The 16662-nt window shown below is 34.6% G+C and overlaps 1 protein-coding gene across 1 annotated transcript in view; it reads right to left on the bottom strand.

Moving 5' to 3' along the window:
• The window catches only part of LOC107041223 (neutral ceramidase), a 45890-nt gene extending 37268 nt beyond the window's left edge, over nt 1-8622 (bottom strand). The window contains exons 1-6 of the mRNA XM_015261666.1: nt 8070-8622; nt 5157-5325; nt 4321-4464; nt 3602-3778; nt 3311-3438; nt 1788-1986 (exon numbers count right to left, since the gene is read on the bottom strand). Coding sequence (XP_015117152.1) covers nt 1788-1986; nt 3311-3438; nt 3602-3778; nt 4321-4464; nt 5157-5291 — 783 coding nt within the window. The 5' untranslated portion in view covers nt 5292-5325; nt 8070-8622. The remainder of the gene's footprint in view (nt 1-1787; nt 1987-3310; nt 3439-3601; nt 3779-4320; nt 4465-5156; nt 5326-8069) is intronic.
• Between the last annotated feature and the right edge of the window lie 8040 nt (nt 8623-16662).

Below are 16662 nucleotides of genomic sequence, written 5' to 3'. Positions count from 1 at the left end.
TCCATAATCGAATTGAATGTAATTATAACTATCCGATTGCATTAATTTTGCGCTCAGATGGGGTGTAATGAATTCTCTTTGCAATCGAACAACTAATTTCCACTATTTCGGTCAATTTCCCAATTGATAGCCTCTAAAAATCATTTGAGACCCTTGAGGATGGCACAAACTCGGTCAGCGGCACAAGTTGATTTTCCCCAACAACTTTACTCTCAGATGTAGAGTAATGAATTCTCTTTGCATTCGCACAACTAATTTCTGATATTTCGGTCAATTTTCCAATTGATAGCCTCTAAAAATCATTTGAGACCCTGGAAGCTGGCAGAAACTAGGTCAGTGGCAAAAGTTGCTTCCATTTCCCCCAACATCCCTTAAGGGGAGACTACTATGAGTTTTAAAAGTCGTGGGTTATTGGAGTGAGACTTTTCATACGTTGAAGATCGATTATATAGATCTGAAAACGAATAATTAGTGCAAAAAAATTTTTTCTATTGTTCGTTTCAAATCCGAAAACGCTTAAAATGCCAAACACAGTCTCCAATTTTTGAGCTACGAAGGATTTTTTTTTCAAAATTTTCAGAAAAATATGTGGAATAACAATTACGAGCTATTTTTTTTTAATTCGCCTTTTATATGGCTAAATTTGCTTTTCTTGTATTTCTTTACACAAATGGTGAATTTTTTTTAAATGAAAAATACCGAAGTCTGCTGTGTAAGAGTCGAATTCCAAAAAACTGGAACGTAATTGTTGTTCCACACATTTTTCTAAAAATTTTGAAAGAAAAAAATCTTTTGTAGCTCAAAAATTGGAGGCCCTGGACTGTTTTTAGGCAAACGAACAATAAAAAAAAATTTGTTGGCACTAATTATTCGTTTTCAGATCTATATAATCGATCTTATCATAGTAGTCTCCCCTTAAAGACGTATTGGATACTCCATCACTACTTTCATTAGTTCTGAAGTATTTTGTCATGATAGACGACACTTAACGGCACTCGATGAGGCTGAACTCAATAAACGTGGGGGATGAAACTGCCCTATGTGGACATTTTTTATACATTGGATTTGGGAAAATGCCAGAACCTACGTGGGGTAATGCGAAACCAAGTCCGAACTAGGTTGAGTTCGGTGTAGCTAAGACAAAGAGGCGGGTGTCAGAGCTTCAATCATGCTTATATTGCTTTTTAGCAAGCACTATTCACATTCTAAAATTATCAACTCGTGTCTCCAATGTATTACACGTATTACAGTTGGGGCACAGTAGGGTAGTGTCCAAAAACTTTAAAATAATTCAGTAGCGAAGTGGTCAAACGGTTTAAGTCAATTTAGCCTTTAGGTGAGTTTTCCAAAAATATTTCCGAATTGAAGGGAGATAGCAAATTTTCATAATAACCTTTTTTGTAGAGCGAATTGAGTGCTACTAAAAAGGTTATGAGAAATTGAACCCAGTGTCTTATGTGAAAATCAACATTTCCATTGTAATCAAAGATTAAAATCTGAATTTTTTGACACCGCATAAAAAATAATCCACCGTTTTGCAAACAAGTTTTATTATTTATTCATAAGAGGGGAATATTTGAAAAAATATCAATGTTTTGCGAAATTTAATTCAGATAGTACTGACTGGATATGAATTTTTTCAAATTTTTTCCATGCAATTTAGTTGAAAAATTTAAAAACTGAAAATATCCAAAAGTACAGCGTAGCCCGGCCGAAGGGTAGAGCTACTGTAACCAGATCAGTAATGTCGGAGTTTTTGGGGGGAATACGACAGTTCTGGTGTTTACCTTCCCAGGCATGGAATTTTTATTCATTTTCTCTTCGAATAAAAGAGCTGCGTAGCCAACGTTGTCACTGGAGACGAGGCGATTAGTGTTGTTCATGCTGGTTGGATGCACCGCGAACCAGTTAATGACCCCCAGAGGACTGCCGTCTGCTGCTACAAATTGCAGCTGAGTCATCGTCTTATCTACGTTGTGGTTGTACCTGAAGGAAGCAAATAGTTGTACTGTTTCATTCATATGGGGTTTACGAAGCGTCAAGGATATTCAAGGACGTTCAAGGACGTTTCACTTTTTTCTGTGCAATGCTAGTCGAAATTTGTCGCTCAATCTGGCTTCGATTCCATCCGAATTTTGAAATGATGTGAATGAGCATTCTGTTGACTATTGGCGGAATTCATCGAAAATCGGAAACACTGAGAAAAATTTTTAATCAACCCACACTGTCAGAAATTTTTTGAAATTTAAGTAACAGATGCATTTGAATTTTCAACTTCGAAATTCAATAAAATTGAGTTTTTTATTATGAATGATCATTGAATTTTCAATAAGAATTTGGATTTTCACACCTATCGCGAAAATTAAGGAACAGATTAAAAATTCAGAAGAAAAGTTGCCTGAATTTTCATGATTTTCAGTAATTTTTGAAAATCAAAAATGTCTGAATATTTTTATCTTCTTATCTTTTTTTTTAATGTTAATTCTTGTTTAATAAAATTTTCTGTGAACTCCGTAAACACCAAATGTGATGGAATTAGCAAAATAACAGCATTGTAATCAGACACGCGAATTTCATTTCACTAAAAATTTCTCCGCAAAACGGCATTTTTGCTTGTTGGTAAAAGAATTTCGGTTGAATAACTGATTACAAAATGCTTCGCAAAATTCAGTGAAAGAGCGATTGAATCCAGAGTGGAATCTGAACAATGAGGGCAAAATAAAGCGCATACTGCCCCGAAAAAAGCATTCCACGGTGTGATTTAAACATTGCTGAAGGGGAACCCTTGACCGAAATACTGTACAAATGCTTCGTCGATAGTAGAATAAATATCCGAATAATGGTAATGGTTCGTCCGTGCGAGTCGGACTGTAACTACTCGGATCGAATTTACGAGGTTCACTGGGGCAAATGCCCACGGGGAAAAATTTATATTTTGAAAAATATGTAACAAAATATTTTAAATTGGCCCAATCTATACAAAAAAAAATAGATAAAATATATGATTCATATATTTAAAAATAAAATTCTATTTAATTATTAGAATATATAAAAAAATATATGGGACATATATTTTATATATTTTTTTTTGTATAATCTTTATAAATTTAACAAATATGTAGAATTGGCCCATATTATATATTTTTTAAATATATTTTTTGATGGGACTGAGTTTTGTTACATTATGTCAACATTTATCTCAGTGTAGAATAGATAAATCTTGTAGATTTGCGCACCCTAAACATTAAAACGGAAAAAAAAAGTTCTGCGTTTCGCCTCGAAGCTGTTCAAACAGAGGTATTTCACTCACTTGTCTCTCTCAGTCTTGGGATTATTCAAATACGCCTGAGGGCTTCTGTTGATGTTTGCATCGAGAACCTCTCCCCGGTCCACAAAGATCCTTCCAGGGAGAACGGCGTCATGCGCCCGCTCAATACTCTGCAATTTCGGATATCAACATGAATAAATGAAACGGGTCAGGCAGAGGATGTTCCCAGCAAAGAGAAACCAGCGGCATAAAGAGAAATATATAGCGAGGTCGTTTTTTTTCGGATCAACCTGAGCTCCAGGAAACGTAAAAATGATTCTTTCATCCCCTTACCTTCGTAATTCCGTTGACTATCGCCGAAAAGCTTTGTTTTATGAATCCAAATGTCGTGAGATCGAACAGCGTGTACAAATTGGACCCTCCTGGACTCGAGTGTGTGTGTGTTGCACTTATCATAACATTTTCATCTGTATACAGATCTCCATATTTTTTCTTTAGTTTAGCTATCACCTGAAGACAAAGCAATCCAACGGGAAATTTGTTACTTCAAGATATTCAATATTCTGCATGATTGGCTGCATTTATTGAATGAAATGAAAATGAATACAAATATGACTGCATTGGAATAAATGAAAACATTAAGGCCTCACAATCAGTAAAAGCCATCCAACAGAGTCTATTTTATCTTAAGGATCTACCGTAGTAAATTAAATCCGACACTCCGCTGCATTCTTTGAAAAAAAAAAATAATGAAATGTCAAAAAGTTCACGGGTACATTGAAATTGAACCGTTTGATGTCATTTTTGAAATCCCACAGCCGAGGAAAATTGAACGGCACAGCATACCCGCATATTTCTTTTTTAGTTCGACTATTGCTTGATATTCAATATTCTGTATGATTTTCTACATTTATTGAATGAAATAAAAATGAATAGAGATCCGTACATGATTGAATTGGAATTAATAGCAACAAGGAAGCTTCAAAATAACCAACGCAATGAAAATTGTGGTTTCATTGAATTAAAATCTATGGAAAACATTGAATTCTTACAGCAGAGCGCACGTCATGACCAATCATCGCACTTTCGACACTGACGAATACGAATCTCTGGTTTCCATCGTCGATTATGAAACTACGGGCGAAGGTGCGGAGGTGTAGACCTGTACCCTTTTGATCCATTTTCGCGTATCCCATCTGGAAAATTGGAGAAATCAAGACACTAATTAAAAGGATTTCAGTGGAGTTGATTTTGAATTTTTTTCTAGAGGACAGCGAGGTAAATGGACGATTGAGCACAAACTTGACCGGAATGTTTCTCTTCATATTAACTGGTGTTCAGAATTTTCATTTGATATCTATAACTAAGCATTTCATTATGTAAGACAAAAACCCCGTTTTATTATGAATAATTGCATTCGGAAAATACAATAAATTATTTATTTTATTTTTGACTTTGAATCAATCAAAATTATTGATTGATTGACTCTCATCGGTTACATTGCTTTTTGCAATGAGGATGATTATAAAAAATCCACTTAAAAAAAATCCAGTGTAACGATTTTTAAGGTCTATATTCCACCTATCGATTAATGTAATATGATGTCTATGTATATTTTTTTTATGTACTGTAATTTTTTGTTTACAGTAATTTTTAATATGGGGGTTGGCGAGCGGAGCGAGCAGGGGGCGTAGCCCCCTAATTATGGAGATAAAAATTAATGAACCGGTAAGAAAACAATACGTCCCCTGTTATAGTTAATTGAAACAAAAATTGAATGTGATAGGAAAAAGGGTACCAACACCCCGGCCTCAAGGGGCACTAGTCTTCAAAATTTAAGTTATATTTATACTACTTTAATCCAACGAATGAAAAAAAAAATGCTCACAAAAACAATTTCAGCAACAGGTCCCGTTGAATCAGCAGTGCCTATACCAATGCTGTAGGAGGCAGTGACCCCGGGAAATGCCATTGTGAGGAAAAGTAGAAGGCCCAGGGGCCTAGCGATCCATCCGGAATCCATTCGTTATCGTCTGACCTTCGATGTCGCAATGCAACTGCAAGCACAAAATCCTTTTCTATTACATCATTAGAGGAATGACGTTATAATAACATACATCGCCACTGGGTCTGGGGCTCGTCAACAGTCTTAACTGTTGGGCAAGGTCATCAGTCCTGTGCTTGATCAATAGACCAAGGCAATTTAATGCGACTCAACCAATTACTTCGAGTTTTCCTTGCACTCTAGAGATACATCTTGCTGGTTTTATTTCTTTGAAATAAGAAGCTTGATTTTTAATGGCGAATTGAATCTCTGTTCATTGCATTGCATTAATTGCATTCACGTTACAGTTATTCATTGATTAAATTTAATGATGCGTTATCGGTGATAACCGAGAAGCAATTATGGGAGACAGGTGTTGTTGATGGAAGTTGTGTAATGTTTATGAAACTCTTGTATTTACCCAAGTGCTTCTGGTTCTTATCGGGTATAAGCTATTGAGATCTATTAATTGATTGATTTATTAATTTATTTGTTTATTTGTTTATTTATTTATTTATTTATTTGTTTGTTTGTTTATTTATTTATTTATTTATTTATTATTGGTGACTTCCATCCGGAAGCCAAAGATTTCATTAAAACTTCATTTGGAATATTGAGTCACAGCTTTTTTTATTCATTTCAGAAATTTTGTATTTGGATATTAATAGTATTTGTTCAATAGAAAAAATCGATCATCATTTTCACTCTCTTGCCTTCAGATTCTCCTATTCTTAACGTAAAAAATGTGAGATAATCTCATAATTCTACAACATTTCATCAACTATTAAGTGATTTTCATTTATCTGTGTATTAAATTTTTAATTGGAGCAATAACTATTTTTGTTGTTCTGACTTATTTATTGAATTGTGCTTTAAAAAAATGATTGAAATATTATTTAAAAAAATGAATTAATTGAAAGTTAAACTACAAAATTCAAATTAAATTATTAACACGAAATTATTTTTTTTAGATGGCATAAAATTGTTATTGAATTATTTATTTTTTACAATTGTTGCTAATTACAGAAGATGCAAGAATTTGAATGAAATCATTTAATATGATTAACAATATTAATGATGTTAATATTTAACAATATCCAAATGAATAATTTGTTCACATAAGCTGAATGAATTCATTATTGTTTTCATCAACTATTACGATGATAATGAAAAATAAATTCCATCAGAATGCAATAAAATTAATCACAATTCAATTTTTTTTCATGACCATTACTGATAATAACAAAATGATAATAATAAAAAAATAAATCATGGATTTTATTCAACCTACTTATTCTCCATAAGCACCCAAGAACTACACCACGACCTTGACAATCTCCCGCTACCTCTCGAATCCTTGCAAAAACCTGTCAAGTTAGCAAAGGTCACGACCAATTTCGAAAGTCCTATGAAATAGCGATAACTTAAACCTGGACTTTGGCACAAATCTAACGAGATTCTGCAATCCTCTCACTTTCCGATCTCCTGATGAACTCCATCGTAATGCAATTACGAATCGAGAGTTAATCCTCAAACAAATATCCCCAGAGAACAGCCCAGAATGCGACTAACCCGATAGTTGATTAAATCAATGGCCGTCTAGCCTTGAAGTTGTGGAAGGTCAAGTCAGAAGTTTTGAGCCTACACTGAGAGAAAAAAATTGGTTTTGCCGAAAAATGAATTTTATGATGAAAATAAATTTTATGACGTAAATGAATATTTATGAAATTCAAAATTCGTTTATTCATGATCTTTTGCGAATGAAGTAGAACTGATGCTTAACTTTATTTTTTAGAGTGTAGCGAATATTAAAAAAAAAAGTTGAAACCATTTTGAAGGGAAAAACAGGAAAAAATGAAGTTTTTCGTGATTATACGGGGCAAAATCGATCGGGTCTGCGATTTCTCGAGTTGTTCCTGTATTCCGTAATATATCCCAAATTGTTTAGTGAGTCTCAAGGCCCCTAAAAATTCCATTAGTCATTCGGCGATTCTATTTAAAAATCCCGCAACTTTTCTCAGCGTTTTTGATAGACAATGTGCAGTAGAAACTGTTTCGTTGAAAAAAAAAGTGGAATTTGGTCTTTCTATACAACTTTCTCTCTCGAAACATTTTCTGTAGGAATTCCTTGACATGGATTTTCAAGTTTTTTCACTCCACTTCTTTCTCCTCTCATTAAAAAAACCAAGCAAAACAAAAATAAAATATTTTCTTTTAAAAACGCGCAAAATTTTCCAGCGAATGTGCTACACTCAGAGAAAAACAGCACTGATTTCAAACAAGTTGCTTGTGCAAAAAAAATCGTTTGTTGTGCGCCGAGATAGAAAATTTTTATTACAAAAATAGATTTAGTTTTTTCAAAAAACAATTAATTCTCACTACTTCTCCATTATTCAATGCTCTCATACGTATTTTGCTCCCGGCAAATGCTCGTTTTATATGCAATAATCCGAGACAAAAAATGAATTCTTAAATGAAATAATAATACCGATATGACAGCAATTTCATAACTCGGGCAAAATATTCCTTGATAAAGAAATGGTCTTGTATGAATGATTCGCCTCTTGAGTCAAAAATTTCATTGTTGTTGAAAGCAGAATAATTATTCATATTTGAGACTTTGAAATTCGAACAAAACAATAATTTTTCGGTAATTTTCCACAAACAATTTTGCTGTCCCGAACAAGACTTCTTCGAGAACTCATTCATTTTTTATTATGCATTAATTTTGTTTCTCCGCGAAACCCAAAAACTCACCGGCTTTTGAAAATCCTAAATCCCACTCCCACAAATGGTATCTCAACTGCACAATGAAGCGTTCTTCTTAGCGGCTACCTCACCACACTGGCTCGAGTCTCACCATATCCCGGCTTTTCACTCAACCCGTCAGCTAACGACAGTGTCCGGCTTATCGCAGCATCGTGGCCACTTGAGCCGTCGATTAGTCACCGAGACGATAATAATATTACCCAATTCCTTGATCTCACTCCGCCGGACATGAGTTTCTCATAACCAACCGGAATAATTTCACCTATTTCCCTCCTCACTCCAGTCAACCGCAACAACAACAGCAACAACCACAAACGGAACTAAAATAGAGCATATCCGCTAGTCCATTGTGTGTGACTGATGAAATCACTTGGCGACACAAAGGACAGCGCGATTTCCGCGGATGGAAGAAAAATATAACGCGAAAGCACTGAAGCTCGTCTCTCATTTAGTCGCCTCAGTCACTCGCGCTTTTCTTCTTCCAGTTTCTTTGGTCCCAAAGAAATGACTTGATGCCGCTCAGAAAATGGGGAATGGGTGATGCGAGACGTGAGACTAATGGGGGAACTGGATGATCCGTCTCATCGACGTATCTCAATTCCTTTTTTCGTTCTCCCCCACCTCTGGATTTTTTTCCAAGCGACTCCTCTCGTCTCGTTTGTTCCTCGTCCTCACTCGCTTGCATTTGCGTTACGAGTCAGTTCCTTCTTCTTCAACACTGATAGAATGACTCATTTATTCCAGACGATAGTTAACGATAAAATAATAGTTAACGAATGGTTCACTTGAAAGGTGAAAGTTGAGTCAAACAAAGCTCCTGAAATATGCATTTGTTAACTGTTAACGAGTGAACATTTGATGAAACCGAAGGGACCCTAGACTCCAACCAAATCCATTTGTTAACAATAACTAATCCTTTCTATCAGTGAATACGGACGATAAATTTAATAGAAAAACCTATCGAATTCGTTAGAAAATTCTGTTGAATTTCTATTGAACTGTTCTGTTAGTTTTTGGTCGATTCTATTAAAATGCTCAATAGAGAATATTCAGTAGAAAATGTCAATAGAATTCAATTTTTCTTATGCCAAGAAATTTTATACTAGTCCGAATGATAAGGACAATTTTTTCATATCAAGAAAACGAGTGCTCAAATCGATTAAAGTGGTTTTTGCATTAAAATATTTTAGAATTGAGGCTAAAAAACTATAAAATGAATTCATTCAATTTTACTTGGTTTGAGAAATCGCTTTCTTGTCATCAAGAAATTGTCCTCGTCTACAGGACAAGTACAAAATTACTTGACGAAAGTTTTTATTTTCTTATTACAAGATATTTTACTCTTGAAAATTTTCAAGTCAGAAGTTTCTTGACATAAGTAAAGACGTATTTCTCACTTGTTAACAATAACTAATCCTTTCTATCAGTGAATATGGACGATAAATTTAATAGAAAAACCTATCGAATTCGTTGGAAAATTCTATTGAATTTCTATTAAACTGTTCTGTTAGTTTTTGGCCGATTCTATTAAAATGTTCAATAGAGAATATTCAGTAGAAAATGTCAATAGAATTCAATTTTTCTTATGCCAAGAAATTTTATACTAGTCCGAATGATAAGGACAATTTTTTCATATCAAGAAAACGATTGCTCAAATCAATTAAAGTGGTTTTTGAATTAAAATATTTTAGAATCGAGACTAAAGAACTATAAAATGAATTCATTCAATTTTAATTGGTTTGAGAAATCGCTTTCTTGTCATCAAGAAATTGTCCTCGTCTACAGGACAAGTACAAAATTACTTGACGAAATTTTTTATTTTCTTATTACAAGATATTTTACTCTTGAAAATTTTCAAGTCAGAAGTTTCTTGACATAAGTAAAGACGTATTTCTCACTTGTTAACAATAACTAATCCTTTCTATCAGTGAATACGGACGATAAATTTAATAGAAAAACCTATCGAATTCGTTAGAAAATTCTGTTGAATTTCTATTGAACTGTTCTGTTAGTTTTTGGTCGATTCTATTAAAATGCTCAATAGAGAATATTCAGTAGAAAATGTCAATAGAATTCAATTTTTCTTATGCCAAGAAATTTTATACTAGTCCGAATGATAAGGACAATTTTTTCATATCAAGAAAACGAGTGCTCAAATCGATTAAAGTGGTTTTTGCATTAAAATATTTTAGAATTGAGGCTAAAAAACTATAAAATGAATTCATTCAATTTTACTTGATTTGAGAAATCGCTTTCTTGTCATCAAAAAATTGTCCTCGTCGACAGGACAAGTACAAAATTACTTGACGAAATTTTTTATTTTCTTATTACAAGATATTTTACTCTTGAAAATTTTCAAGTCAGAAGTTTCTTGACATAAGTAAAGACGTATTTCTCACTTGTTAACAATAACTAATCCTTTCTATCAGTGAATACGGACGATAAATTTAATAGAAAAACCTATCGAATTCGTTAGAAAATTCTGTTGAATTTCTATTGAACTGTTCTGTTAGTTTTTGGTCGATTCTATTAAAATGTTCAATAGAGAATATTCAGTAGAAAATGTCAATAGAATTCAATTTTTCTTATGCCAAGAAATTTTATACTAGTCCGAATGATAAGGACAATTTTTTCATATCAAGAAAACGAGTGCTCAAATCGATTAAAGTGGTTTTTGCATTAAAATATTTTAGAATTGAGGCTAAAAAACTATAAAATGAATTCATTCAATTTTACTTGGTTTGAGAAATCGCTTTCTTGTCATCAAGAAATTGTCCTCGTCTACAGGACAAGTACAAAATTACTTGACGAAATTTTTTATTTTCTTATTACAAGATATTTTACTCTTGAAAATTTTCAAGTCAGAAGTTTCTTGACATAAGTAAAGACGTATTTCTCCGAATGATAAGGACAATTTTTTCATATCAAGAAAACGAGTGCTCAAATCGATTAAAGTGGTTTTTGCATTAAAATATTTTAGAATTGAGGCTAAAAAACTATAAAATGAATTCATTCAATTTTACTTGGTTTGAGAAATCGCTTTCTTGTCATCAAGAAATTGTCCTCGTCTACAGGACAAGTACAAAATTACTTGACGAAATTTTTTATTTTCTTATTACAAGATATTTTACTCTTGAAAATTTTCAAGTCAGAAGTTTCTTGACATAAGTAAAGACGTATTTCTCAAAAACCTTTGTTTTTGTCAGTGCAGGTTGTATTTCTTACGGGACACAATAGTCGACAAGCCCCGGAACCATTCGCGTCTCGTGCTCACGTACGCCCTTCACACAACGACCGCCAAATTTTCACGTTTATGCTTTACTTGGATATCGCCACTCGGGGTCATTATCGTTTTCAAATGTCTGATTAGTAGTATATCCATAGCTCTTCCGTCTGCTTCCGATGGACAATAGACCTGCGAATATCACCTGGTCGTGGTAAATCTGTTTAAGAAAAATCTTCTTATCTCGGGGAGTCGGTTATTCTTTCAGAGAATAATAAAAAGTGAAAGATTCAAGTTTTCCTTGAGCTCAAATGCACAAACGCCTTAATTTCGCAATTGAGTTTACCTCGGGGTTGAATGCGTTGGAGTTTTTGGAGAGTCGAGCAGATGGTGCGGCTGTTTGGTAATGATCGTGATGAAGACTGATTTATGCATTCAAGGCGTGATGGTTGCATTGAATGGTATTATCATAATAATTTGAAAAAAATCAATGGAAGAATGCAGTTACAGAGAAAAAATGTTTCTGGTCTTCAGTAACAATTTCTAGATTTCGGTGAGCTGTGGTCACAGCCAGAGAGCAAAACGTTCTGGATTTTAGCAAAATTTTCACTTATTGTAAGACAATTTTCTGTGAGAATCAGGAGAAAAGTTTTAGCTGAGGCGAAATTGGAAAATTTACCCTGCATTCCATCGAAAATTAGCCCAGTGAACGTGAATGATTGCTCAATATTATACGGAGAGAAACATTCAATAAAAATTACCAGAAAAAAACGTAAAAATTACGTTTCGAAACGTAAGCGAGCGAAGTAAAATTCAATAAAAAGCGTGAGTCGGGACTGAAATTGTTCGAATCGCCACGTAAATTCTACGATTTGTTCCGTAAAAATTAACCACCCGTCTGATGACTCACCGCTGTGGGAACAACAATTCGTTCCGTAATTTTTCCCCAATGATTGAGAAATTTTACGGAACGGAAATAGCTCCAATAATGGAAGATGCGCCATTCGAGAAGAAAGATTACCATAATCGAGAAATACATAATTCTTCACAATATCCATTGGTAGATAAAGGGTTATTTAACAAAATGGTTTTATATTATTGATGACTTGAGAGTTTACGAATTTCTTTAATAATTGTTTTTCTCTCATTCCATATCTCGTTTTATCTCTTCAACTCTTGCGGCATCACTACATAAAAAGAATATAATGTCGAGAAAGAGATATTTTTTTCCCAAGAAAAATTGTTCCCTCGAAATTATTTAGTTTAGTCAATAACATTTCCGACGATAAAATTGTAATTTCATCATATAATTATCATTTGTTCCATGGAAATTATAAGTGTTTCTTGGACAGAGACATACACTACTCAACGACGTTCCCTGGGTAAAACCGCAGCCTCATATAATTCACCGTAAAACGAATGTATTTACGAAAGATATACAAATGTCTCACGACCACAATTTTTACTGCGGAAATTATGATGTTCTGCTGGAAACTTTCATGTTTGTCCCTAAGTAAATTAGTTCAACACGAGAAAAGATCGCTTCAGGGGAACATATAATTTTGCAGCAGAACCATTTTTTTTCTCAGTGCATGTTGTGCCATTTTCTTCTACACTGGTTGAGAGAGCGCCCGCTCAGAGCGAAAAAACATGATCGAAAAGGCATTTTAGTTAGCCAAACTGTTCTTTTGTGGAGCTGACATTATCAATTTGTGAGTTAATTCATTTTCCGAGAGTTTGACGTGAAAAAATCTCGAAGGCGTTCCTCACGGAATGTCAATTTCTCATGTGTTGTATGAGATTGACAAGCAAAAAGTATGAAGTCGGCCGATTTAGAGTGTTAGAGTAGTATGAATACACTCCAGTTGAGTCGTTGAGTGTACCCAGGAGAAATAAATTCAAGAAGTAAAAAAAATATTTGTCATTGATAATATTTCCCATTTCCCAAACAAAAAATAAATAAACAAATGTTTCCTCGAATCAAGAGGGAATTGTTATCAATTTTTTGAGTCATAACAAATTCCATTTTAATGATAATTTTTTAAGTGATCGTTGACAACTCGATTTTTAGAAAAATATAATTTGTTTCGAATCTCTATAAAAAATTGAATTTTAATTGGTGTCAATGGATAGAGCTTATTAAAGTGTATATTCATCAAAATAATGAAGAAATTCAATTTATCCATTCAATTTATCTAGTCAAAAAAATAATGAAGAAAATACCATCTAAACCATCAAAAAATCGCATATTCGGACTTTTCACTCGAATTGAGCATAAAATATACTTCATTCAAGTATATTTTATACTCGAATGGGGAGTGGGTGTTTCAATTCTCGGATGAATACTTCGTATCAGCCCGGGTTGTACCAAGGGCTCTCAAGTGTAATATAAGGGTCAGACACTGAGTGTGAGAATTAAGGGTCAAAAAGTGGAGGTTAAAAAATGAGGGTCGGAATATTAGAGTCAAAAACTGAGGGCCTGAATGTAAAGGTGAAGGAATGAGGGTCAGAATGTTAGGGTTAAAAAAAGAGGGTCAGAATATTAGGGTCCAAACATTAGGGTCAGAATATAAAAGTAAAAATAGTGGGTGTCAGGCAATGAGGGTCATATAAGGGCTAAAAACGGTGATCAAGCATAATATATGACTTATATTTAGACCCTCATTGCCTGACACCCACTATTTTTACTTTTATATTCTGACCCTAATGTTTGGACCCTAATATTCTGACCCTCATTTTTTAACCTCCACTTTTTGACCCTTATATTCTGACACTTAGTGCCTGACCCTTATGTTACACTTAAGAGGGCTTGCTACGACCCGGCCTGACGCAAAACAATCATCTTCAAATTGAAATACCCATCCCCCAATTGAGTATATTTTTTTCCGTTCACCATATTTAATTATCCAAACAAAAAACATTGTAAACTTAAATTTGATCGATTACAAAGCGTCCGTTCGGAAGCAAAAACATTGACGTAGAAAACTAAAAGTGAATACCGTTGGCTTGACTCCAGTGGTGTCGTTACCAAATTTCAAAGGATCCCAACTGTTTGAGGAAGAAACAACACTTTTACTCCTAATCTCAGTGCTATTTCTTCCCCTCATTTTCCTCTTCCTCTTCCTCAGAGTTGATTGATTCACTTCTGGTGATATTCATCGTAACTCCGAATCAATCGTCATTGCAGATGGCTGTCTACTTCACTTATATTAATTTAGATGTCTTCACCGTGCGTAATGTCCGGGAGATATTCATTGTAAACTGCGGTTCTAGCTCGACTAGAAAATACACGGCGTTACTGAACACACCTGCGACCACTGTCACTTTCGATCAGCCGGCAAACCCGTCCCAGTGGGCTCCGTGTGCCACCAGTTGGAGAAAGTAAGAGGAAGAAATATCTTGCACAATTGCCTCCCAATCGATTCGACGAGGTCGCTTGGAGTCCACTGATTATAGAATCGTATAGTCACGTGAATACGTCATACACATGGATGAAAGTGTTTTTTTGCGCTATTTTTTGTTGGGTAATGAGTAACCCTGAATTTTGAATGAAACTTGATTAGCGTGATTGCACTATCAAAATTGCTGATTAGGTGATACACTGATAGAAAATTTCTACTGAAATGTTCGGTATGAGGCTTGGAAATTTCTAACGAGTACCATTCATATTTATATTTACAGAAATCTTAAGGAATTTTGTCATTATAAATTCATAATTTCATGGAAAAATTGGGGGGAACTGTAAATTACCGTTCAATTATTCCGGAAAAATCAGGGAAATTCTCAGAAATCTTTACTTGAATTCCAGACTCCATTCCTGCAATTCCGAGAATTTTAGAGGAATTCCATGACAATTCAAGAGCATTTCGCACTGAATATTCGTTTCCACTTGAATATTCAGTAGTGATACCCCAAGAGCTTCAAAATTATTGGGCATTTCCCGATAGCTTCGTTGCAAACAAATGAGGGTGTCAAGTTTTGCAGGTTGAAAAATCCCGAGCGCTTGCGTGAGGGATTTTTCTGCAAAACTTGGCACGATGGTTTGTTTGCAGGGGGGCTTGAGGGAAATACTCGATTAATTTTGAATCTCGAGGGGGATTTGTCGGATTATTTTTCCCAATCAGATTTTGACCAAGTAGAGTGCAGTGGACAACATCAGGAGGTGAATTGGGAAAGATTTGAACAAATTATGTTAATAAAATAACCCGATTTCCATAGGCTGTCAAATATAAGATTCTATCTGGAATGAGCCGAAAAAATGAAGAGTTACTGCGAAATATTCAGGTAAAAAAAATGAAGAACTACTGCGAAATATTCAAAAGCTAGGGGAAAATATCCGAAGTAAAACTGTTGGGTAGCCTCAAATACTGCGCTCTGATTGGTCGAAATCCGACTGGGAAAAATCAGCTGGAAAAAATTCGATTTTGCCGAAAGTCGACTTTTCCCAGGGAAAAATCCAAGATTCTGACACTTTGGCCTCGGGTGAGAAAAAAAAAATTTATTTCGACATTTCTCGCGTCTCTGGAGGTTTCATTGGTATCAGAGGGGCCAATAAATACAGAATCAACATGCAGTTGACGGAAAAATTCGATTTTGCCGAAAGTCGACTTTTCCCGGGGAAAAATCAAAGATTTGACACTTTGACCTCGGGTGAAAAAAAAAATTTTCATTTCGACATTTCTCGCGCCTCTGGAGGTTTCATTGGTATCAGAGGGGCCAATAAATACAGAATCAACATGCAGTTGACGGAAAAATTCGATTTTGCCGAAAGTCGACTTTTCCCAGGGAAAAATCCAAGATTCTGACACTTTGGCCTCGGGTGAAAAAAAAAAAATTCATTTCGACATTTCTCGCGCCTCTGGAGGTTTCATTGGTATCAGAGGGGCCAATAAATATAGAATCAACATTCAGTTGACGGAAAAATTCGATTTTGCCGAAAGTCGACTTTCCCCAGGGAAAAATCAAAGATTTGACACTTTGACCTCGGGTGAGAAAAAAAAAATTTATTTCGACATTTCTCGCGCCTCCGGAGGTTTCATTGGTATCAGAGGGGCCAATAAATACAGAATCAACATTCAGTTGACGAAAAAACTCGATTTTGCCGAAAGTCGACTTTCCCCGGGGAAAAATCAAAGATTTGACACTTTGACCTCGGGTGAAAAAAAAAATTTCATTTCGACATTTCTCGCGCCTCTGGAGGTTTCATTGGTATCAGAGGGGCCAATAAATACAGAATCAACATTCAGTTGATGAAAAAATTCGATTCTGCCGAAAGTCGACTTTCTTTCCAAGAAAATTCAAGATCTGAAGAACAACATATGAAAAAAAAATTAATAATAAAATCATTCTGATAATAAA

This window comes from Diachasma alloeum, unplaced genomic scaffold (assembly GCF_001412515.2).
Source record: "Diachasma alloeum isolate Michigan unplaced genomic scaffold, Dall2.0 Dall_scaffold_00359, whole genome shotgun sequence".
Classification (NCBI taxonomy): Eukaryota; Metazoa; Arthropoda; class Insecta; order Hymenoptera; family Braconidae; genus Diachasma; species Diachasma alloeum.
This window is presented reverse-complemented; position numbering and strand designations above follow the sequence as displayed.